Here is a 26,193-nt window from a genome sequence, read left to right on the forward strand (position 1 = left end):
TTCTTGTTCTAAATAAACTTTTGCGAATGTTGTATCCTATATTTCGGAATTTGCTCCCTTGTTTGTGGTGTTGTTGCAAATTTTCTCACTGCTGCCGCTATGTCTTCTTTGCTAAAAATAAAAGTTGAGAGAGTATAAAAATGCAAGTGTCGCCTTGCTGTATTTCCTTTTTTCGGCTGAACATTTTTTTCTTTAATATAAAAATATTTTTGCAATGTTATTTTTGTTTTCTGTTGACAATAATGCCCGTTTGGCAAGGGGAACTTCAAACATTCTTGTTCCAACTGGATTTCCTTCCATGTCGCAAAATATACTGGTGCTGGTTGGTTGTTGCACAGCTTGTTGCTTGCAGGCTGCTGGCTGGCTGGTTGAAAATGTCGACGCGACCACATTCCTTACTGGGAGAAACACATTTGCCGTCCATGCTGCCGAGGTATGCTGCTGTGCCTTGGCACAGCAAATATTTGATTGCACTCGCTATGCTCTTGGTAATGGTGGTTCATGTGCCCAAAAATTATTTACTCGCCAATGTTGTAGCCAAATCCAAGCAGCTTCCAATGGAAGTACTTGGCTGTTCCTTATTAATGGCAGTGATTAGTTTATGGCTGTTCTCGTTTTATGTCGCATTGCCTGGGGCCGCCGCACTTTTATAGAAAGATTGTCGAGAGGCATTTTACAAGGTTTGGAAATATAATGGAGTAGCAAAATGCAGTACACTAGGCCAAAGAATAAACGAAATTTGCCATTTGTTCGCAGTAATTTTTCTTAATTATACTCTCCACCGTAGGATGGGGGGTATATTAACTTTGTCATTCCGTTTGTAACACATCGAAATATTGCTCTAAGACCCCATAAATATATATATTATGGATCGTGGCTGTTATTGATGTCGGTCGGATGGTATTGCATATGGGCCATATCGGACCACTTATAAAGGGTGATTTGTTAAGAGCTTGATAACTTTTTTTTTTAAAAAAACGCATAAAATTTGCAAAATCTCATCGGTTCTTTATTTGAAACGTTAGATTGGTCCATGACATTTACTTTTTGAAGATAATTTCATTTAAATGTTGACCGCGGCTGCGTCTTAGGTGGTCCATTCGGAAAGTCCAATTTTGGGCAACTTTTTCGAGCATTTCGGCCGGAATAGCCCGAATTTCTTCGGAAATGTTGTCTTCCAAAGCTGGAATAGTTGCTGGCTTATTTCTGTAGACTTTAGACTTGACGTAGCCCCACAAAAAATAGTCTAAAGGCGTCAAATCGCATGATCTTGGTGGCCAACTTACCGGTCCATTTCTTGAGATGAATTGTTCTCCGAAGTTTTCCCTCAAAATGGCCATAGAATCGCGAGCTGTGTGGCATGTTGAAACCACATGTCAACCAAGTTCAGTTCTTCCATTTTTGGCAACAAAAAGTTTGTTAGCATCGAACGATAGCGATCGCCATTCACCGTAACGTTGTGTCCAACAGCATCTTTGAAAAAATACGGTCCAATGATTCCACCAGCGTACAAACCACACCAAACAGTGCATTTTTCGGGATGCATGGGCAGTTCTTGAACGGCTTCTGGTTGCTCTTCACTCCAAATGCGGCAATTTTGCTTATTTACGTAGCCATTCAACCAGAAATGAGCCTCATCGCTGAACAAAATTTGTCGATAAAAAAGCGGATTTTCTGCCAACTTTTCTAGGGCCCATTCACTGAAAATTCGACGTTGTGGCAGATCGTAAGTCTATTCATGATGAAATGTCAAAGCATACTGAGCATCTTTCTCTTTGACACCATGTCTGAAATCCCACGTGATCTGTCAAATACTAATGCATGAAAATCCTAACCTCAAAAGAATCACCCTTTACCTATAGCCCCCATATTTGGCTTGCGGATCCTCTTGGAGGAGCAAAATTGATCCGATCCGGTTGAAATTTAGTACGTGGTGTTTATATATGATCTCTAACATCCATGCAAAAATTGGTCGATATAGGTTCATAATTATGTATTGCCCCCATATAAACCGATCCCCAGATTTGACCTCCGGATTCTCTTGGAGGAGCAATATTCATGCTATCCGGTTGAAATTTAGTACGTGGTGTTTATATATGGTCTCTAACATCCATGCAAAAATTGGTCGATACAGGTCCATAATTATATATAGCACCCATATAAACTGATCACCAGATTTGACCCTCGGGGCCTCTTAGAGAAGCAAATTTCATACGATCCGGTTGAAATTCGGTAAGTGGTGTTTATTTATGGCGTCTAATATCTATGCAAAAATTGGTTCAAATCGGTCCGTAATTATATATAGCCCCCACGATCCCCAGATTTGACCTCTGGAGCATCTTGAAGAAGCAAATTTGCATCCGATCCGGTTGAAATTCGGCACATGGTGGCCTCTAACATTCATGCAAAAATTGGTCCAAATTGGTCAATAATTATATATAGCCCCCATAGAAGGATTCCCCGATTTGACCTCCTGAGCCTCTTGGAGGAGCAAATTTTATCCGATTTAGTTGAAATTTGCAAAAATTAGTCCATGCAAAAATTGGTCGATGCAGGTCCATAATTATATATAGCACCCATATAAACTGAACGCCAGATTTGACCTCCAGAGCCTCTTAGAAAAGCAAATTTCATACGATACGGTTGAAATTCGGTAAGTGGTGTTTATTTATGGCCTCTATTATCCATGCAAAAATTGGTTCAAATCGGTCCGTAATTATATATAGCGCCCACGGTCTCCAGATTTGACCTCCGGAGCCTCTTGAAAAAGCAAATTTGCATCCGGTCCGGTTGAAATTCGGCACATGGTGGCCTCTAACATCCATGCAAAAATTGGTCCAAATTGGTCAATAATTATATTTAGCCTCATAAAAGGATTCCCAGATTTGACCTCCTGAGCCTCTTGGAGGAGCAAATTTTATCCGATTTAGTTGAAAATTGCAAAGATTAGTCCATGCAAAAATTGGTCGATACAGGTCCATAATTATATATAGCACCCAATATAAACTGATCACCAGATTTGACCCTCGGGGCCTCATGGAGAAGCAATTTCATACGATCCGGTTGAAATTCGGTAAGTGGTGTTTATTTATGGCCTCTAATATCCATGCAAAAATTGGTTCAAATCGGTCCGTAATTATATATAGCCCCCACGATCCCCAGATTTGACTTCTGGAGCCTCTTGAAGAAGCAAATTTGCATCCGATCCGGTTGAAATTCGGCACATGGTGGCCTCTAACATTCATGCAAAAATTGGTCCAAATTGGTCAATAATTATATATAGCCCCCATAAAAGGATTCCCAGATTTGACCTCCTGAGCCTCTTGGAGGAGCAAATTTTTTCCGATTTAGTTGAAATTTGCAAAAATTAGTCCATGCACAAATTGGTCGATACAGGTCCATAATTATATATAGCACCCATATAAACTGATCACCAGATTTGTCCCTCGGGGCCTCTTACAGAAGCAAATTTTGGTTGAAATTCGGTAAGTGGTGTTTATTTATGGCCTCTAATATCCATGCAAAAATTGGTTCAAATCGGTCCGTAATTATATATAGCCCCCACGATCCCCAGATTTGACCTCTGGAGCCTCTTGAAGAAGCAAATTTGCATCCGATCCGGTTGAAATTCGGCACATGGTGGCCTCTAACATTCATGCAAAAATTGGTCCAAATTGGTCAATAATTATATATAGCCCCCATAAAAGGATTCCCAGATTTGACCTCCTGAGCCTCTTGGAGGAGCAAATTTTATCCGATTTAGTTGAAATTTGCAAAAATTAGTCCATATCGGTCCATAATTATATATAGCCACCATGTAAACCGATCCCCAGATTTTACCCCCTGAGCCTTTTGGAGGAGTAAATTTCATCCGATTCGGTTGAAATTTGGTACGTTTTTCAAGGATATGGCCTCTAACAACCTTACCAAAATTGTTCCATATCGGTCTATATTTATATACAGGCCCCAAATAAACCGATCCCAATCACACAAAAATTGGTCCCTATCACTTCTCACTTCTGGCTCTCTAAGTCTTCTTCACTCCTGGCTCTCTAATTACCACGCCACGCCAGTTCATATCGGTTCGTAAAAATTTATAGACTCCCCTATATATACCGTTCACGAACTGCTATATTTCTGGTATTTCTGTGATCCAAATAAGATTTTTTCGTCCCTTTATGGTATTCAATCGAAAATTGTGAAAAGGACCTTAGGTTAGGTTAGGTGGCAGCCATTGCCGTATCTAGACATTTTTAACCAGGGGGGCTATAGCCCCCTACCTATCTACAGAAACAATTTATAATGGAAAATCATATATAGGTTTTCACATGATGGTCTCTACTTATTAGACTAACCTCGTTATGTTTTATGGCCTTTTTCTCTTTTTCGGTGACTGGATGTTGGTTCTTTCATCTGTGTGCAACCTTCTCCATTGTTTTTATACCCGTGGAGACAATAACGTAGAGGTTATCAATTCTAAAGATTGATTAGCTTTAAAAGTTGTATCTTTAATTTAAAGTGAACGATTAATTTAGTGTTTCTATGCGTCAAAATTCTGATAATTTTGTCCTCAAATTGTGAATGGAAACTTTCAAGAAAATTCTACTAAAACAAAAGAAATTCCACTAAAACAAAACCTATAGAAATGCTGGGCTGAGGCCAAATCATGGAGTTTCATAGAATGCACCAGGAAAGTTTGCTAATATTTTATTAAAACATACCAAATTTTATTTGTTTTACAGTAGGTAACGAATATGAGAACATCTCATGTAAGAACAAATACGTTGCTGTAAAAGTTCGGAAAAATGTCTCACTTTTACATTTTAATTGCAATGGGTTCCGTGGTAAGATCAGTGTGATTGTAGATTTTATGAAAGCGATCCATTGTCGCGGCTATCTAAGAGTCGAAACTGAATGCCACCTGTTGGTTGCGCTATTGTGTGCTACGTAGGATTCTCGCAAGGAATGGATGTGGAAGCCTACCTATGGAGTATAGACCTAACAGATTGGCTGATAAGTCCACGGTCTGACACATAGATGGCGTCGCTAGTATTAAATGCATATTATTTTTATATAGTACCAACCTTCAAATGATTCGTGTCAAAATTTGACGTTTGTAAGTCAATTAGTTTGTGAGATAGAGCGTCTTTTGTGAAGCATCTTTTGTTATTGTGAAAAAAAAAAATGAAAAAAAAGGAATTTCGTGTTTTGATAAAATACTGTTTTCTGAAGGGAAAAATGCGGTGGAAGCAAAAACTTGGCATGATAATGAGTTTGGTATGCCAAAAATTTGATTGGTATGCAAAATTCAAGCGTGGTGAAATGAGCACGGAGGACGGTGAACGCAGTGGACACCCGAAAGAAGTGGTTACCGACGAAAACATCAAAAAAATCCACAAAATGATTTTGAATGACCGTAAAATGAAGTTGATCGAGATAGCAGAGGCCTTAAAGATATCAAAGGAACGTGTTGGTCACATCATTCATCAATATTTGGATATGCGGAAGCTCTGTGCAAAATGGGTGTCGCGCGAGCTAACATTTGACCAAAAACAACAACGTGTTGATGATTCTGAGCGGTGTTTGCAGCTGTTAACTCGTAATACAACCGAGTTTTTCCGTCGATATGTGACAATGGATGAAACATGTCTCCATCACTACACTCCTGAGTCCAATCGACAGTCGGCTGAGTTGACAGCGACCGGTGAACCGTCTCCGAAGCGTGGAAAGACTCAAAAGTCAACTGGCAAAGTAATGGCCTCTGTTTTTTTTGAATGCGCATGGAATAATTTTTATCGATTATCTTGAGAAGGGAAAAACCATCAACAGTGACTATTATATGGCGTTATTGGAGCGTTTGAAGGTCGAAATCGCGGCAAAACGGCCCCATATGAAGAAGAAAAAAGTGTTGTTCCACCAAGACAACGCACCGTGCCACTAGTCATTGAGAACGATGGCAAAAATTCATGAATTGGGCTTCGAATTGCTTACCCACCCATCGTATTCTCCAGATCTGGCCCCCAGCGACTTTTTCTAGTTCTCAGACCTCCAAAGGATGCTCGCAGAGAAAAAAAATTTGGCTGCAATGAAGAGGTGATCACCGAAACTGAGGTCTATTTTGAGGCAAATCCGAAGGAGTACTACCAAAATGGTATCAAACTATTGGAAGGTCGTTATAATCGTTGTATCGCTCTTGAAGGGAACTATGTTGAATAATAATAACGAATTTTGACAAAAAAAAATGTGGTTTTCTTTGTTAGACCGGGGACTTATCAGCCAACCTGTTATTTGTATTTCGGGTTAGTACATTCGACTTACAAATGGGCATCGTTACATAAAGACAATTCTACACTGGAAAAATTTATTTCCGTGATATTAAAGATTACGCAACCTAAACTGTGGAATGCGAAATTTCCAAAATATTAAGGACAAATTTCTTTAAAATAATAACATTTTAATTAAAATAAAGTTTATAATCTTTGCTTGAAAATTTTTTCTTATTAAATTTAGAACACAAAATTTGGAAATTAGCGTCCCTCCATTAAAGTATTATGTCTTTGAACTAAGGCAAATTTTCCTTAAAGTAAAGAAACACATTTTTGATTTACAAGAATCGTTCTTAAATTAACTATATTTCATTTATATATCTTTAGATTTCATGTAAAAACCCCTTCAAATATTTGCCAAGACTTATTTTGAGGATTTAGCTGTTCGATTTAAAGTTTTTTGGAATTGGGAAAACATTTTTTTACTTTGAAGTATCCATTATAATTTGGATTTTTAAACTGGCAGATGTTTGTACGTGAATAGCTTTATTAATATGCCGCTTAAAGAAACTGAAAATGCGATAAACGAGATCCTAATTTTAGTTTTTTTTTTCATCCTAGATTCAGATGGGTCGCTAAAAAGCCTTTATTTTAAAGTAGCCGCATATTGGGCTCGGAATCAATACCAAAATACCAAACACAAAAAAAAATATTTTTTGTCTTCAGTCACAAAATTAATTGATACAATTAATTTTTAATTGAAATGTCTTCAATCTCAAAAATGATAAAATCAATTAAAAAATTTATTGAATCCATAAAATTTTTAATTGAATATTTCTTAAAACTCAATTAAAACTTTAAGTGGAAAAATTTTCGTTAATTTTTTTTTCTGCGAAGGGAAGGTCAAAATCTTTGGATTCAATAAAACTTTTGTTTTAGTGTATAGAAGGTATATTTTTCCGTAAAAATTGCAAATTAATCTTCAATACCCAGCACAAAAAAAAAACAAAGGAAAAATTTTCGTGAATTTTTTTCTGCGAAGGGAAAGTCAAAATCTTTGGATTCAAGGAAACATTTGTTTTAGTGTATAGAAGGTCTAATTTTCCCCTAAAAATTGCAAATTAATCTTCAATATACCAGCAAAAAAAAATTGGAAGTTGTTCCACAAGGTTAGGTTAGGTGGCAGCAGTCAAACGTTCCAGACAGCATTAGAATGCATTCAAGATCATATAAAATTGTAAAAATTATTTATTTGTCAAAATATCACAAAATTTCTTAATTCACTACCAAAACACTGAATTCGCATTACCCCTTAAGAATTGATGCAAAGTCAGTGCAACGGCTGTTGCAATGGTGGACATCCGTCCTATGACAAGCCCATGTTAAATTCATCGCTTCTGCGCCAATTTTGCACCACTTCAGGATCCATTTGCACTAATTTCTTGGCGACGCTTTTTTTTGCTGGGTACTTCCGGATCACAAACTGGGGATCCAAACTACTTTTTTTGGAAGTTCTTTTTGTGCTGCGATCTTATTGAGAATATCCCTTACTAGAATGAAAAACGAATAAATTAATGTGAAGTGTCCTAATGTGAAGTACTCTACACTTAAATTGCGTCTTAAATGTATCCTTTGTGTAATTCTTCGCTTCTTTGGCTCGTAGTCAATACGAAAATCTTTGGAGTAAATACAACATTTTTAAATAAACTCAGACGCCCCATAGCAAAAAATAATAATTGGAATATGTTAATTGCTAATGGGAATCCGAAGTTCTCAAGCACTCAGCTCCATCTTCTGTCGTTTCCCTTTTTGTGAGGAAACACAACGCAAATTTCTAAATTTTTGTTTAAGAAAATAAACAAACAAAAAGTTTGTAATATATTTTTTATACCCTACACCATAGGATGGAGGGTATTGTTAAACCCAGTTTAACAGTTGCGTTTTTTTTTGTCCTTTCTATCTAAATGTAGAAATAATTTTATGAATTAATGAATTGAAATCCACTTGTATATTTCTGAATTAACTAACTTTAAGCTTAACGTATTCATCAATATTAATTTGAATTTGTTCATATTGGCAATGCTGTAAGCCCTTCAACCAAGAAAAGCTTTATTTATTAGTACTATAAGCCTATTTGTCTCGCTTCAACTTTCTTTTTAACTCCCTTTTTTTTCTAAACTCTAATGGTTAATTGTACGCTTACATGGTTCTATTCGTTCACTTTGAATTCTGTCCTCCAGCCGGTAAGCAGCTCAACACACCAATAAATTGTACATTATATGAAATCTGAAACCTGCCATTCTTTTCTTTTGTTCTTGTTTCTTTATTGGTATCTTTTACATTTTCCTGAGCTGAACTAAATTACATACAGTCCACTTGCAGAAGGTCGATCAGGAAATTGTACATGGTCCTTCTTGAACCGGTAAAAGGAACTGGAAAAGGGTTAACAATTGTCTGGATTACGTCCACTGTGAAAATTTTCAATTGCTCCTGTTTCTTACAAAAGTAATATGGATCGAAGGTAGGTGAGATTTGTTTGTATGTGAATGGCTAAAATGGTTGTGTTGAAGCTTTAAATCTGCTTATAAATTTCCAAATACTGGTTGAGAGTTAAAAGTCAAAGCTTGCAAATCTGTCTCTTGAAAAAAAAAGAATCTCTCAAAGCCAAATTTCTTGCTTCATACCAAAGCGATCAAAATCACCAAAAACAGCTTTTTACGAAAGCTAAGTAAAAGATTGCTCTGTTGTATTTTTACGAAATACAATTTTACACCTCAAGTACAAAGTCCAAAAGTGGCTTTGTTCTTTACATACTTGTGACATTGGCAAACTCTTTACTCTTTGCTATATGCTCTTTTTTTTCTTACGGATTGAATTCCTTAGCTTCAAATCTTCGATTTGTAGCACGCACGACAATTTGTCTAGCTTTATTCGTCCATTAAGAACACATAACTTGTCTTTAATTTATATTTGATAATATAATATTTATTTTCTTCATACCCATAATTAACTTGGGTCTGGGTTAACTTGAGTCAAGTTACAAACGCGAAATAATTATTTCTAATCTCTGCTTAACATAGACACGAAACGATATTTTTATTTTATCAGTTAACACCTCATGAACAGACACCTGTTGCTAACAGTCGAGTTGATGCAGCCTCATAAATGAGATCTGGTATGCCCTTGATAAACATGACTGTTAGCATGTATGCACTTATGATCAGAAACATTTAAGTTTTTTCTCCCTAGCGTTTGCAGCCTTACACATAACATATACTGCTCCCCATACGTCTCTACAGTGACCACTTTGCGCAATTTGTCCACCTTCACACAACCTCTCCACATATTTCTTTACACTGACACATATTTCATTACATTCCCGAAGAGAAAGAAAAAATAAAGTGGGAACAGTACATCAACCACCGTCAAGTGTATACATATATGTCCAACTTGGTGTAGCTAAATATCCAGCAGCTTTAATTCTGTATATTTTTTCTTCTCACCCCGTAACTTAACTCGTAAAATAAGAGTTTTGTATTCTCTTTATAAAATCTCGACTGAAAGCACTTTATGTTAAGCTGAATTGTCAGCTTGTCATACTCTTTAGGTGGTTAGCTGGCAGCGCAGTCCAAGTGCTTTGGTACTCAGCCGATTCTCTTATGTTTCACTATTGGTGGTGTGTGTGCATTTTGCATTTTATGTACGTTGCCATACGTGTTGCCATAAAATAGGCAGGTTTACCAAACAATATGCGAGTAAATTCATATCAGTGACTCGTTTAGAGGCAAAAGAATATAAACTGATATTTTACACCTTGTTCCATCATATTTATTGGTTACCTGCCAAACAATACATAATCTAAGGTGAAGTCGTCGATTGCTACTTCACATTGGTACGGCTTGCCGATCCCGGAATAATAGAATGATAGGGCAACATCGTTTGGCACATAACTAAGAAAGCATATGTCTCTCTCCGCAGCATGACATACACATATATGCGCTGCTAAAATAGGCTTGTTGATCAACCAAGGAATTCATTTGGATTTACAATTCGAGCAATGAATATGGAAAAGAATTTTTGACGGAAGAATGTAATAATTTAATGAAATTAGAAGTGAATGGAAGAGATAGAAAAAAAAAGCAAGTCTTGGGAGATAAATAAAGAATACTAACTAAAAATTTCTGCAAAATTGGAAAAGTAAACAAAATAAAAACTGGAAGGCCGAAAGCAAGTTTGTAAGTTGGTGAGAAAATAGCATTGAAAATATAAGAAGAAAGTCATTGTTTTCCACATAGTTTATTTTACTGGCTGTCTACATTCTTGTTGGTCACTAAATTTGGCATAATATCTTTGCAAATTGGTGGAGTTGGTGTGTTCGTACATAACGGTGGTTGCGTTCCGTGGACACATTGGACTTGATGGTAGAGAAGTGGTCGTAAGAGGGGAGGAGTATTCACTGGTTGAAGAGTGGTGAGTGGAGCAAATATGTGGTGTCCATTCATGAGTGTTACCAACGCTAGTCATAAGGAAAAATGCTAAATTGAAATGCTTATTTTTTGATATTTGATATTTATATTTTTTGCCAAAACAATTATTTATACAGCTAATAGCTACTGTTTTAGACCTGAATTATATATTGTTCGGCTTTGATATTTTTTGTAATAGAAAGGGTTGATTAAAAATTTCCTTTAAATTACACGGCGCGACAATTGTTGTCGAAAAACAAAAGGGAAAACGTTTTCTACACTTGAGAAAAAGAAATATCGTGAGACCAAATATTTCAGATACTGGAAAGTGCAAAATTTGCGTAAACGCATTTCTGTTATAGAAAGTGTTTTTCTTTTGTCCAGAAACCAAATACCTTGTCAATGAAGTTGGTTGAATTTTGTAACTAAGTGACACGACTTAGAGGAAATTTGTAATTAATGACAATTTGGTTTTTAATAATTCTGGAAAATTATTCGTAATTAATGATATCGTCTTTAAAGTTGTTAACTTTACCTACCTGGCCTACAAAGCGGAAATATTAAACATTATTTTGAAAAGTTTTTTTGGATCTTTACGTCGGTGTTGATACTTTAAAGCACTTTCTTTTCATAGTACATGAAGAAAGGGCTGGGAAATTGTTTGTATTGAATTTGTTTCCTGGGACCAGGAATGCAAATGCAAAACCATTGGATTCGATCATATGTTGTTTCAATTTGGTCAGATAATTATTGGTGCGATATTTGAATCAGCATTACACTGAGGAGAAAATATAATATACTCTGAATTGTCTACACAGAAAAAAAAGTGATCTGTTTTATAGGAAGAATGAACTACCTCGCACGAAAATTGAACTAAATTTCACTCTGCATTTTGAGATTTCCTCAAACCGTTGTTAAAACCAGGAAAATTTAATGCCTTGTTGTACTTTTTAACTGCAGTTCATGAAATTACGCCCCTTCATAAAAGAAAAAATGAACTAGCAATAAAGAAGGAAATCATTGGCGCCAAATCATGGTCAATTTAACCATGCAGTAGTACATTCTTACTATTTTCGGGAATCTTACGAAAATCTGCTTGTGCTTTAGTTCATATTGAACTTACAGATACGGTCATTGAACTTTATACTCACGGTTAGTTCATAAAATTTTTGAGGTATACTTACAAAAAGTAAGATTTCATTAAGCTGTGGAAAATTTCGATAAAAATAATAAAATTGAACTACTGGCAAATAATTTTTTTCCAATAAAAATAAGTTAAATTTAGCGTTAGTTAAACTACGGAAATTTTTTTTCTGTGTACCCAGTTTGTTGTATCAAAAAATACATATATCGATGAATATATATATGATAAGAAGGAAAAGACCAAAACAACAAAAGCAAATGTGATTGTCGTCTAAAATTCAGTATTTATTTCCTGTAACCTGCACTTGGAAAAAAAGTGATTGTCTGAAATCATCTAAAATTAAGTATTTATTTCCTGCAGCCTGCACTTAGAAAAAGGTGAACTCTCTATTTCACTACAGCCAATTTCACTTTATTTTTGGAGAAAGTTTCCTTTACTCCAATAATTTTTTTGCGTACGTTAAAAGCCGAGGAAAAAATTATACACAAATTAAGCAAAAAGATTTACTGATTTCTCACAATATTGTCGTTATTTCTTAAAGTTGTAAATTTAACTTCAAATGGGTTCATCATGAACTTCGTATGTCACTAAAGATATTCTTGCACTTTTGAACACCAAGTTTTTCCTCCAAACTGCAAAATTTTCTTTAAACAAAAAAAAAAAAGTGAAAAAAGTTAATAATGTCTAATAAATTTTCTTGAATTTGTCGAAAAATATTTATTTATTTTTGTGACATCGGCGTGAAACCAGCGTTTGTAATACTATTTTGTTTAAATTTAAAAATATTCAAAATTTTCTAAAATTAACCGAACTTGTTTTCCTGGTTGGTTTACTGTTTCTTCAGTGTGATAGTGAAGTTAAACCTGATATTAGGATACTATTACTAAAACTTTACTGAGGCGGAAATTTACAGTGAATCAGCCATAATTCACAGTTGAGCGTTCTCGAAAATCGGGACTTATAGGGGAAGATATATAAAAAAATTAATGCTTGACTCCGACAGTGCCAAAGCCATTACAGTGAAGCCAGATTTTGTAGCTTCGTAATGTTTCATTGGGCGAAAATTATGGTGAATATTTTCGTCGATTATTAGTGAAGCAAGTTCCTATAATTTCAAGTTTGCACAAACTCGGTGCTGAGTCAAATTAAGTTGCACATACAAATAATAATATATATACAAAAGGTAGTAAACTGTGTTTTGGACTAAATGGTGTTCTATTTTTGCAATTTCCATGTTGCGTGGTTAAATTAACGAAGTAGAATGGACATTTTCGAAATTTGACTACCATTAACAAATTCTTCCTGCTCAGAAGACAAAAATTAATTGAAAGTGAATATAAAGTCAATAGCGACAGTCATTTCTACTTTCCTAGAGTTATATGAAATGCTTCCTGTAGCTAGCATTGGACTTAGTTGTCATTGACATTTCATAACCAACTTGAATTCATACAACTTATTGTGGCAATCTGTGGAATTAAAAAAAGTAGGTTAAAGTGGCAGCCCGATTAAGATTCAGGCTCACTTAGACTATTCAGTCCATTGTGATAAAAAGTAAAAAGTATTTGAAGAATTGAACTGTGAAAATTTCTTAAGGCTCATTCACAGTGTGTTTAAAATCTACTAAAAGCGGATTTGGAATTCCCCTTTTATATGGCGTATGACAGTTGAAATCTAGTTAAAGTGGATTTTGGAAGTGTAATTTGTATGAGATTTTAAAGACACTTCAAGACTAGATTAAGACGAAGTGATATTGTTGCGGTACACGTAGCTAAAACTTGGAAATTTGTACTGGGCACAATTGGAAGCAACGGTGATACATTAGTGGTCGTATACAGCCAGTCGTTGGGTTTTTAAGTTTTTCTCATTTACTGATATGCAAATACACTGTCCATGATACATGTTAGTTTCAAAGTTATTCTTGTAATACCAAACGTTATACACATTTCAGTTCTGGATTTCGTGTTTTCTTGATTTCAGAAACATATAATTTAATTTGGAAAAAAAGGAATCAAATAATATTTAAAATAAAATATATAGACTACACTGAGAAAATTGCAACAATTTTGAAATTTTCAAAGGAGGTAATAGAAATTATAATTTATTACCATCGAATTTTTTAGTGAAAATTTCATATGATTTATTCAGAGAAAAAGACGTTTTCTTACATTCGACAATTCTAATGTTTTTTTATGGTAACGATATCATTTCTGATCACAAGTTCAAACAATAAGTAAAGCTTGTTTTTAAGAAATATTTGTATTCAGTTACGCTAATCTGATAACGATTTCACAATTAAATAGTACGATACATCTACGCTGTTTATGGAAATATTTTCATACAATTTGTCAACCATATCATTGCTCTTGTATTTCTGAATTTGGATTGAATTTTGTCAAGAACCGTTATATACTCAACGAATTGAGTCGAAGGTGCACTGCATGACTTGTGTACGTATATGTTTGTTTACTGCTATTTTAATTTTCATTGATATTGCTCTCGTGAGTTGTTTCTGTAACAATTTGGATACAGTAACATCTTAATTCATTGCGTGAGAGAGGAAAACGCTCTTTAAGTGATATCTTTAAAGAGATTGCCCTACAATAACAAGTTAATTTGTCTGAATTTGTACTCCTTTGGAGTTGAACGTTACTGGAAGGAATTTAAATGTAAAGAATTTCACATTTCTGAGTACTGTAAAAGATTTAACATTCCCGAGTAATCTGAGTTAACATTAACTGTTACGTGATCTGGGTATAAGGCACAAATATTGTCAACTGATTTGATCTGACAATTTCCATTTTTTACATTTCTGTAAACTTCTTTATACACATTTACTGCTAAGTGAAAGTGACTTGGAAACCATATCCAACTGTCAGGGTTTATTTGTGTATATTGAATTTTAACAACTTTTCGGGCTTAAACCATGTCATCTCAAAGATTTATTTTCTTTTCGGACCAGCTGGTCACTTTCTGTGCAAACTTTACAACCATCGACGTAGCAGATCACACGAGCTCTAGTCTTCAAGTTGAGCTAGATGATTTAGAACGTCGGTGGATTATTTTGACTCAGGTTTATGAGACCGAAATGACCACAAATGAGAAAATCTCGGCCACTGAAAGGGAAGCAATCCACTCCAAATTCAATGAATCATGTAAGTCGTACAAGGCTAACAGAAGTTCGTAGAGTGTAGACGTGGTTTTGCTTTGGTGGAGATAATTTTGGTGACAACTCACAAAACAAAAAGTCCAAGCGCCTGAAAGTCACTTTGAAGGAAACGCCATATATCATATTTTATCGGTGAGATGAATGTATGCATAACCGACATTGATACAGCCGTATAGACGCACTTTTTTACTGCAAAATCACACAAATTTACCAAATAAGTTTTATCCGCGAACTGGAAAAAATCACTCAATAAAAAGAGACGGTCGACACTATCATAAAAATTGCAACAAAATAAACAACATCAGCTGTTTCTTTCTCTATAGTAAAAGTATTGCCAACAGTATTCATAACAGTTTGATAGTTATTGATAGCATCGTTGTGATTACCAAACTGTAACACTATGTCAAATCCAACGGACAATACAGTGGCTCAAGGAAGTGCCAAAAAACGTTTTTACGCCGACCTGTCCCCAGAAGATCAAAAACAGAAAAAGGAAAGTAAAAAGGTGGGTGATCTTGGTGTAGAGGACCTGAAATGCATTATTAAAGAAAGTAACCGAGAAGTATTAGAAAAACTATCCTCTATGGCGGTTGAGATAGATAATCTTAAAGAGCAAAATGTTAAACTACAAGAGGAAATTAAAAATTTGAAAACTGACCGTGAAAATGATAACAAGAGAATTCTGCAACTAGAAAACCAACATAAACGCAAAAATTTAATTGTTAAAGGGTTGGAATCCAAAGTACCCGTTAAAGCTGAAGTGGAAAAGGAGTGTATACAGCGACTCCAACTTACAAATCCGCAAATAAAATCTGCACGTAAGATTTTTGAGAGACACGGAAAAATGACTGTTGTAGCTGAAATGGACTCGGAGGACAGCGTGCAAGAGGCTATGAGAAATGCTAGAAAATTGGCTGGTACATCTATTTATGTTGAAAAGGACCTGAATACGGATAGACAACAAGACAAACGTGCCATGCTTCAACTCAAAAAATGTATTATGAACATAAGTAGAGCCCACAGAATCACCGTCGTAGACGACCAAATAAGGATCGAAAGTAAGTGGATGTTTTGGAATAAAGAAAAAGAACTTCGATGTGGAGGGAAGAATGCTTATGATGTGCTTAAAGAACTATATAAAGATGATTATGATAAATTTAATTTTACGTATAGTAGTTTGTTGTCGAATCCAAAAAACTAGCAGAAAATAATATATATCTAAATTTACTATCGTACAATATACATGGCCTAAGTAATAAATATCTTTATCCCGATTTTTTCAAGTATGTGAATGATTTTGACATATTTGCGTTGTATGAGACTCATGTTGAAGAACAGAATATTGATAAATGGAGAAAATACTTTAATAACTTTGATATGTACTGGAAACCCGCTCTCCGGTTTAATTCTCAAGGCAGAGCTAGTGGAGGTTGTGTCTATGGTGTCAAGAGGAATAACTCCCAAAAAATATTTAGTCATAATTACTATGAAAAAGATGGAATTGAGATATTGGAAATAAAATCTAATTCAACAAAAATAAATATAATACCAGTTTATATAAGAGGTGCAGATTGGAATATAGAATTTTCGAAAGTTAAAGATTTCTTTATGAGAAATAATGTGGATAATGCCATAGTTATTGGAGACTTGAATGTAAGGATCGGAAGATTGCAACAACAATTAGTATATATGAATGAAATACATTTCCCGTCTGGTCTTGAGGAAAGATCGTCAAAAGATGAAGTTATTAACAGTTGTGGTAGAAAGTTTTTAGACTTTTGCGAGGATTATGGTCTTATCATTCTTAATGGTCGCACCATTGGTGATGAAATAGGGGAATACACTTTTGTAAGTTCGGTGGGGAAATCTGTGAACGATATTTGCGCAACAGCCCAGGATGCTCTACAGTACATACATAGCTTCAAAATCGATTCTGAAATATGGTCGGATCACATGCCACTTAATCTAAAAATTTCTATAAAAACACAAGATACTAATTCAGAACCACTAAACTTGTTACCAAAATTAAAGTTGAAACATTCGGATATCGAAAAATATAAGACAAATCTCAATAATAATTTGCAAAACTATAGGACACACAACCAGCAACCGAAACTTGATATTTTGTTAGATATTATAAAAAAATCAATGCCAACACAAACCCGAACAGAGAATGCCAAGGCAGTCTCTTTCAAACAAAAATGGTTCAATTCTGAATGTTTAACGGCTAGAAAGCAATCTTTTAAAGAGCTAAATAAGTTCAGACGAACTAATGATGAGAAAGATATGAAATCTTATATGGAGGCAAAGAGGAGATTCTCAGAAATAGTGAAGGCAAAAAAAGAAAACTATTATGAGGAACTAAATGCCAAAATTGAGCAAGTAAATGATACAAAACAGTGGTGGAATGTGGCGAGAGAAATAAGGGGTGATTGTTACAAAATCGGCGCAGAAATATCCGCAGAAGCATTTAAGGACCATTTTCAAACATTGTTGAACCACAGGCAACTAGCACATGATATTCAGTATGCACCAATGCGATATATCAATGAGAAATTGGATAGAGAAATTACGTTAGATGAAATAAAAGTTATCTTAAACAAGACAAAATTAAACAAAGCGCCGGGTGAGGACAGAGTGCCCTATGAGCTGCTGAAATTTGCCACAGATGATTTCCTGCTAGAATTGGTAGCGAACTTCAACGAATTTCTGGAAACTGGGGAGGTAGATGGATGTTTTGAAAGTAGTATAATTTTCCCAATTTTTAAAAAAGGTGATTTAAACAGTGTGCAGAATTACAGAGGGATCTCATTTATGAACACGGTGCCAAAATTATTTATGGGATTATTACATAACAGATTGGCGATTTGGGTTGAGGAAAATAACATACTTAATGAGTTCCAGGCCGGGTTTAGAGCAAACTATAGCACAGTGGATAACATATATAATCTTTCATCTATAGTTCATCTGAAATTTAACGAAAATAAGAAAGTTTATGCATTTTTCGTTGACTTCTCTGCAGCGTTTGATAAAATACCGCGCAAGCTACTAATATATAAACTGCACACGATTGGAATGTCTACAAAAATCGTTAAAGTCATTGAAAATATATATAAAAACACAAAGTCGGCGGTATGGACGGGGAAAGAATTATCGGATTATTTTCAAACATACACCGGTGTTAAACAAGGCTGTCTGTTATCACCCCTTCTGTTCGCTATCTACTTGAATGACCTACATGATCATTTGGGTGGAGGCTTATATGTAGAAAATATCAATGTTAGAGTCCTCCTATATGCAGATGACATAGTAATCTTAGCAGACAACATATGCGAGATGCAAAAAATGGTAAGACGATTGGAAAGTTACTGTGACCTTTGGAATATGGAAGTGAATATGATGAAATCTGAAATGATGGTTTTTAGAAAGGGTGGACGAATTTCTATAAGGGACACTATTCGATACAAAAACCAGGAAGTCCGTATCGTTAATGAATATACCTACCTAGGAGTGACCCTAACCCCGAAATTAAGCTTCACAAAACAGATAAATAAGCGAAATATAGCCGCTAAAAACAGTATTAATGCAACCTGGAAAAACTTTTTGAGTCAGCCAAGTATATCTCTATCTAGCAAATGGAAGTTGTTTCAAGCAGTCTGCAGATCCATACAAACATATGCTGCTCAAGTTTGGGGATGTGTGATTTATGATGAAATAGATAAGCTCCAACGATATTTTATAAAGAGATTACTTAAACTCCCGGACTTCACTCCCAATTATGCTTTGAAGTTGGAAACGAGCATAGAAAATAGCACATTTTATACGCTAGAACTTCATCTGAACTACATATACAAAACTATATTTCAATATAAAAGCAATAGACTACCACATACATTATCAAGGCTTATTTTACAAAGAAACGTTTTTTGGGCAAAAGAAGTTAATGCACTGGGTGCCGATTTTGGACTAAACTTCTCAGTAAGTACTGCTCAGGATTGGATACAAAATGGACAGATGCTCTTGCAATGCCTAAAGCAAAAAGAGATTTCAAACAACTTTCAAAAAGCCGTAGGGAGCAGCACACGATTTTATAAAAACCTCGATTTTCAAATGGGAATAAGCTATATCAACAGTAAATATAATGCGCAACAAATGTCAATCATATGCCGAACTAGATGCGATATTTTACCCCTAAATGCGAATAACTTTGATGAAAGACAAAGTAAAACATGTACTCTATGCAATACCAATGAAAATGAGAACCTTCAACACTTTATGGCAAGATGCCCCATTCTTCGAGAATTCAGGAAAAGATATTTTGGAAAAGAATATATAGATGAATTAGAACTAATAGAAATATTAAATGGTCACATAACTAATGGTTGGCTCAATCTATATTACTATGTAATGAATTCATTTAAATATAGAAAGATGATAATTGATGAAATATGGTGAAATATTAATTTTTAATAAGCTATGATTAATTAATATATTATAAGCAATGTCTACACTTTCGTTAAGAAAATATTATATACAACAGACGACTATATGTCATTGTTGATTATTTGTAATGTATTTTGTTAAATTTTTAATAAAATGCTACTACTACTACTAAAAAAAAAAAAAAAAAAAAAGTCGTACAAGGCATGTAAGACCTCTATACTGGACTTAATGGGAATTGAGCGGAGAAAAATGGAAATGTCTTCGCAATCTGTTGAGCGGAGGGAAATATCACCTTCCGAAGAAACTGGGTTTTCCGTGAAGGTTCCTCCTTGCGACACTGAAATTTTCAGCGGCGGATATGACAACTGGCCTAGCTTCAGAGACATGTTCTCTGCTATTTATATGAGACATCCGAAGCTGTCAGCCGCCCAAAAACTATTCCATTTGAGGTCGAAAACTCGCGGTGAGGCTAATCGAATTGTCAAACAGTTTGCCCTTACTGATGATAATTTCAGCCTAGCATGGGATGCACTCCGACATCGTTATGAGAACAAACGGATTCTCATTAACCATCAACTGAGAAGAATTTTTGAGACTGAACGTGTAACATCGGAGAAAGGAAAGGCTTTGCGAAACCTCCAATACACGATAAATAACTGTATTTCGGTTCTAAAGACTTACAATATTTCAGTAATGTCCTGGGATCCTATTTTAGTTTACTGGGTTTCATCAAGACTTCCCGATGAAACATTAGCGGCCTGGGAGAATTCACTGACTGACCATAAGAAAATGCCTTCATGGAGTCAATTGGATGAATTTATTTCAAATCGGCTCGATATGTTGGAATCCATTTCCGATATGAGGAAGCCGTCTGGTCCTCAACCTGTTACGCAAAAATCTCAGACTTATTACACTAGAACTGAACAGAAGTATAAACCCTGTAAAGTTTGTAAGCAGAACCACACCATTCGCGCTTGTTCTAAATTTAAGAATTGGTCTTTTCAACAAAAGCGAAAATTCGTAACTGATAATGAACTGTGTGAAAACTGCTTGGGTTATGGTCACCTTTCTGAAGACTGTCAAAGTGATAATGTGTGTCAGAAGTGTAGACAACGGCATCATACATTACTGCATCCTGATTCGGCGCAGGCTCGAAGCCAACAGGCGCCACGAACTAATGTTACAACTTTTCATGTAGAAACTGAATATGAGAATGAGCCCTCTACGTCGGCTGCTGCTTATTCTGAAATGACCCCAAATGTCCAATCAAATTTTCTTAATTCTGGGGAAGGAACAGTCTTGCCCACCGCTTTAGTTGACTTGGAGCATCTGGGAATGAATATTACTGTTAGGGTCTTTATAGACCAAGGCTCTCAGGAGTCGTTCATTTCAAACAGATTGGTAAAACAATTTGGAATTCCTACCAAGAAATCCTTTACGAGGATATCTGGCCTTGGCGGCACTACCTTGGAAAATTCTTCAAGAGTTTGCCATATTGTTCTGAAATCTCGCAAAACTGACTTTAAAGTACACACTTCTGCTTTAGTAGTTTCTAACTTGAAACATTTGATGCCAAGTTCACCAACCAACATTTCTAACTGGAATGAATTGAACCGCTTTGATCTAGCTGATCCAAATTTCTATAAACCTGGTCCTATAGATATGCTGTTGGGAAGCGACATTTTTCCTTCCATCATAAAATCTGGTGTAGGGAAAAACGTAGCTGGAAGTCTTTTGGCTCAAAATACTGAATTTGGTTGGATCATAAGTGGGCCCCCAAAACCTCGAACTGTTTCAACATTTGCATCTTGGGTGAACTCCAATGAAACATTAAATGAGGACATTCGAAAGTTTTGGGAATTGGAAGAAGTTCCCACGTCGCGACCACTTTCTGATAATGACAACTGGTGTGAAGACTTCTACGTTAAAACTACCAGTCGTTTACCAAATGGTCGATATGTTGTGAGATTACCATTTCGGCAAGATTTACCTTCTGAAATAGCGCTCGGTTCTTCCAGACGAGCTGCTATGGGTCAATTCCTACGCATGGAAAAAACTTTGCAGAAATCGCCTGAATTATCTGTAGAGTATAACAAAGTTTTGTCTGAGTATCTTGAATTAGATCATATGGAGCCCACTTCAAGTTTTGAAGTCTCTAAGAATTCAAAATACTTTTCATTTTATTTACCACACCATGCTGTAGTGAAACCTGAGCGAGCCTCCACTAAAGTTAGAGTGGTATTTAATGCGTCAAAGAAAACCACTACTGGAGTTTCTTTGAACGATATCCTGCATACTGGACCCATTCTTCAAAACGATCTGATGAATGTTGTTTTACGATGGCGTTTTTTTAGATACGTTTTTAATGGTGACATCCAGAAGATGTACCGCCAAATATACGTTCATCCTGATGATAGACAATTTCAGCGAATATTGTTTAGAAATTTGTCGACTGAAACAATAAGCGATTACTGTTTGAAAACTGTAACCTTTGGAGTAAACTGTGCTCCATATTTAGCGATCAGAACGCTCCTTCAATTGAGCGAAGACGCTAAAGATACTCATCCAACTGCCTCATCCATATTGCAACACCAGATATATGTCGACGATGTTCTCTCTGGTGGTCATTCAATCGCTGAAACAAAATATTACTTGTTACAACTGATCGATTTATTGAATTCAGCTGGGTTTCCTCTTAGAAAAATTACGGCAAATAACCCTGATATTCTGCAACACTTGGCCCCCGAGGATCTTCTAAACGAAGATTTTTTAAAACTAGAGGACACAAGTGATACCAAAACATTGGGCATTCGATGGAATGCAATGACTGATTCGTTTTACTATAAGGTATCGAATATTACTATTCCTCCTGGCCCGCTAACTAAAAGAAAGATCTTGTCAATAGTCGCAAAAATTTTCGATCCTGCAGGTTGGTTATCACCAATAATTGTTGTAGCGAAAATGTTGCTTCAACAATTATGGATCGACGGGACTGACTGGGACGAGGAGATCAAATCCCACTCGTTCGAGAAATGGAACTGCTTTATTCTGAATTTTCCTGATATTGAGTCAATTAAAATTCCACGATGGCTCAATTATTCACCCGACAGACAAATTGAAATGCACGGATTCTGTGATGCTTCTGAGAAAGCATACTGTGCCTGTTTATATATCTGTACCATTTCTTCCGAAAATACCAGAACAACTCATTTGCTTGCTGCGAAAAGCAAAGTTGCCCCTTTAAAAACTGTGAGTTTACCCAGACTTGAATTATGCGCGGCTGCTCTTTTATCGAAACTGCTTAAATCTGTTTGCCAGAATATGAGCTTACGTGTTTCAGACATTTATCTCTGGTCTGACTCAACTATAACATTGGCGTGGTTAGATAAGCCACCTTTTTACTGGAAAACTTTTGTCGCCAATAAAATTACAGAAATTCTTGATAACATTGGGAATGCAACTTGGAGGCATGTCCCAACAAATGAAAATCCTGCCGATCTTGGTACTCGGGGATGTACAGCTTCGGAACTGAGTACAAATTCACTGTGGTGGCATGGCCCTGAATGGCTGTTCAAATCTGCTAAATTCTGGCCAAAATCTACCACGTTCAAAGAACCTGTATTGGAGCGAAAAATAAACAATTTTCATACTGATACACAATTGGAAGATATATTAGATCGTTTTTCATCCTTTCCAAGAGCCTTGCGAGTCTTATGCTTCATTTATCGTTTTATAAACAAATGCAAAAGAAAACCTTGTCCTACTGATTTCATTACTCATGAGGAAATCTTGTCTGTTAAATACAAGCTGGTTCGTTTGGCTCAACAAAAATATTATTCTTCTGAATACCAATCACTGGAAAATAATTTACCAATAAGTTCAAAAAGTCGCTTACTGACATTGAACCCAGCACTGGATGATAATAAACTATTGCGAGTGAATGGTCGGTTGGGTAATTCAGATCTGAGTTATAACGAACGCCATCCGATCATCTTGCCTGAAAAATCACGTTTCTGTAAATTATTTATTGATTTTACACACAAAATGCTGTTACATGCTGAACATCAGGTTATGTTGCGCTCAATTCGGCAGGAGTTCTATGTTATACGTCTAAAAAATGCGATCAGAGGTTGTATAAGACAATGCCGTATCTGTACTATATATAAGCATCGTATAAGAACTCAAATAATGGCATCCCTTCCAACTGAAAGATGTACATTTTCTTTGCCCTTTACGCACACAGGCATAGATTTTGCAGGACCTTTCGAGTTGAAATCCTCAAAACTTAGAAATGCTAAACTGATAAAAGGGTATGCTGCCATATTTGTGTGTCTTTCCACTCGAGCCGTCCACCTGGAAACCTGTTCAGAGTTGACAACTGATGCTTTCTTATCCACCTTTAGTCGTTTTGTTGGTCGCAGAGGATTCCCGAATAAAGTGTTTTCCGACAATGGAACTAATTTTGTGGGTGCTAGTCGGGCATTAACGGCTGAGTTCAAAATATTTTTGAAGAATGTCCAGAAATCTGTCTCTGATAAATATAATTTACATGGTTTCTCGTGGCAATTCATTCCTCCGCATTCCCCACATATGGGGGGCCTGTGGGAAGCAGCAGTAAAGAGCATGAAGACTCATTTACGCAAAGTGGCCTCCAACTTTAAGTTTACGTTTGAAGAATTCTCCACTCTTCTTGTTCGTATCGAAAGTGTTCTGAATTCTCGGCCACTTTCACCAATGAGTGAGAATCCAACTGATTTAGTGCCCATCACTCCTGGTCATTTACTGAGAGGAGCTGCTTTAGTCGCTGCCCCTGAAGAATATTCTGGGAATCTGACATTACTAAATAGATGGCAAAGATTGAAAGCATTGCAAATGCAATTTGCGAAGCGCTGGAAGACTGAATACATTTGTGAGCTCCAAAGGAGATACAAATGGAAATCTGTTCAACAGAATCTGAAGCCTAATGACTTTGTGGTAATCAAAGAAGACAACCTTCCTCCTAACGAATGGTGTTTAGGCAGAGTGATAAAAGTCTTCAAAGGATCAGACAGTAATGTACGCGTTGCCGAAATACGCACTCAAAACGGCATTCTGACACGTCCTTTAATCAAACTGTGCATACTTCCAATTGATCAACCTTAGCTTCTTTCACAACCGTTCACATACCTAATGAATCTTACCATTTCAGCTTAAACTCTAGTACACCAATGTGCCGCATTTGTAAGAAGCGTCACTTTATCAAACACTGCCCACAGTTTCAAAGGATGTCTGCTGCTGAACGTCGGAATATTATTAGAGAAAAAGGATTCTGCTTTAACTGTCTGTGCACAGCCCATCAAAGGAACTTTTGTCCATCACGGAGCAAATGTTTAGTTTGCAACAAAAACCACCACACGATGGTTCATGTGGATAATACTCAACAACAGACTTCCCAAAACTCTTCTAATGTTTCCCGATCAAGATCCTTGAGAAGTGCTCGAAACCTAACCATGAGTCGCAGATGTAATAACAACAGTATTCGTCCACCAAGAAGTTCCAGTGTACCTCATCGACGTCAAAAGTACCTTCATGAAAGACTGAGCCGCCGCTTATCCTCCCATGTATTTGTACCTACGGCACTTGCTCGCGTTGTCACATCCAAGGGACCATCGAAAGTTCGGCTTCTTATGAGCAGCGGAGAGGCTCAGACTGTTGTCTTGAAAAAATGTGTTACTCGTTTAAATCTAAGTACTACCATTCGAGATCATAAAGAGTACTGTACGATCAACTTGGAATCTTACCACGATCCGCAAGTAAAAATCCAAATTATAGCCTTGGTTAAACCTCAGTTCAACACCACTTTACCAAAACCCACGTCAGAGCCTTCATTGAGGACGATTTTCGATCATATTACCGATCTTGCTGACCCTCACTTTTTCAATCCAACTAACATTGAAATAATCATAGCGAACGATCAACTGTCTGTGATATTAAGACCTGGAATGATTCAAACGTCATCACAGATGCCAATTCTTCAAAGCAGTATTTTTGGCTGGACTGTTTCAGGATCATGTCGTTACTAACATTGCAATCCTGCAAGGCGGGCGGCATGTTAAACCCAGTTTAACAGTTGCGTTTTTTTTTTGTCCTTTCTATCTAAATGTAGAAATAATTTTATGAATTAATGAATTGAAATCCACTTGTATATTTCTGAATTAACTAACTTTAAGCTTAACGTATTCATCAATATTAATTTGAATTTGTTCATATTGGCAATGCTGTAAGCCCTTCAACCAAGAAAAGCTTTATTTATTAGTACTATAAGCCTATTTGTCTCGCTTCAACTTTCTTTTTAACTCCCTTTTTTTTCTAAACTCTAATGGTTAATTGTACGCTTACATGGTTCTATTCGTTCACTTTGAATTCTGTCCTCCAGCCGGTAAGCAGCTCAACACACCAATAAATTGTACATTATATGAAATCTGAAACCTGCCATTCTTTTCTTTTGTTCTTGTTTCTTTATTGGTATCTTTTACATTTTCCTGAGCTGAACTAAATTACATACAGTCCACTTGCAGAAGGTCGATCAGGAAATTGTACAGGTATATTAACTTTGTCATTTGTAACACATCGACATATTGCTCTAAGACCCCATAAAGTATATAAAGGGTGATTTGTTAAGAGCTTGATAACTTTTTTTAAAAAAAAACGCATAAAATTTGCAAACTC

At 36.0% G+C, this 26,193-nt stretch overlaps 1 protein-coding gene across 3 annotated transcripts; it reads left to right on the top strand.

The window, feature by feature from the left end:
• The first annotated feature begins 8,188 nt into the window (after positions 1-8,188).
• On the top strand, positions 8,189-25,952 carry LOC142234990 (uncharacterized). Of its 3 annotated transcripts, XM_075306204.1 has the most exons (3): positions 10,071-10,501; positions 10,562-10,736; positions 24,674-25,952. In XM_075306204.1, the coding sequence occupies exon 3, from the start codon at positions 24,693-24,695 to the stop codon at positions 25,545-25,547; it is 855 nt and encodes a 284-aa protein (XP_075162319.1). In that variant the 5' UTR covers positions 10,071-10,501; positions 10,562-10,736; positions 24,674-24,692; the 3' UTR covers positions 25,548-25,952. The 3 variants fall into 3 exon arrangements, with proteins under 3 accessions (XP_075162318.1, XP_075162319.1, XP_075162320.1); XM_075306203.1 differs by lacking the exons at positions 10,071-10,501; positions 10,562-10,736 and adding an exon at positions 8,189-8,787; XM_075306205.1 differs by lacking the exon at positions 10,562-10,736.
• The last annotated feature ends 241 nt before the right edge of the window (positions 25,953-26,193 follow it).

Source organism: Haematobia irritans, chromosome 4, assembly GCF_050003625.1.
Source record: "Haematobia irritans isolate KBUSLIRL chromosome 4, ASM5000362v1, whole genome shotgun sequence".
Lineage (NCBI taxonomy): Eukaryota > Metazoa > Arthropoda > Insecta > Diptera > Muscidae > Haematobia > Haematobia irritans.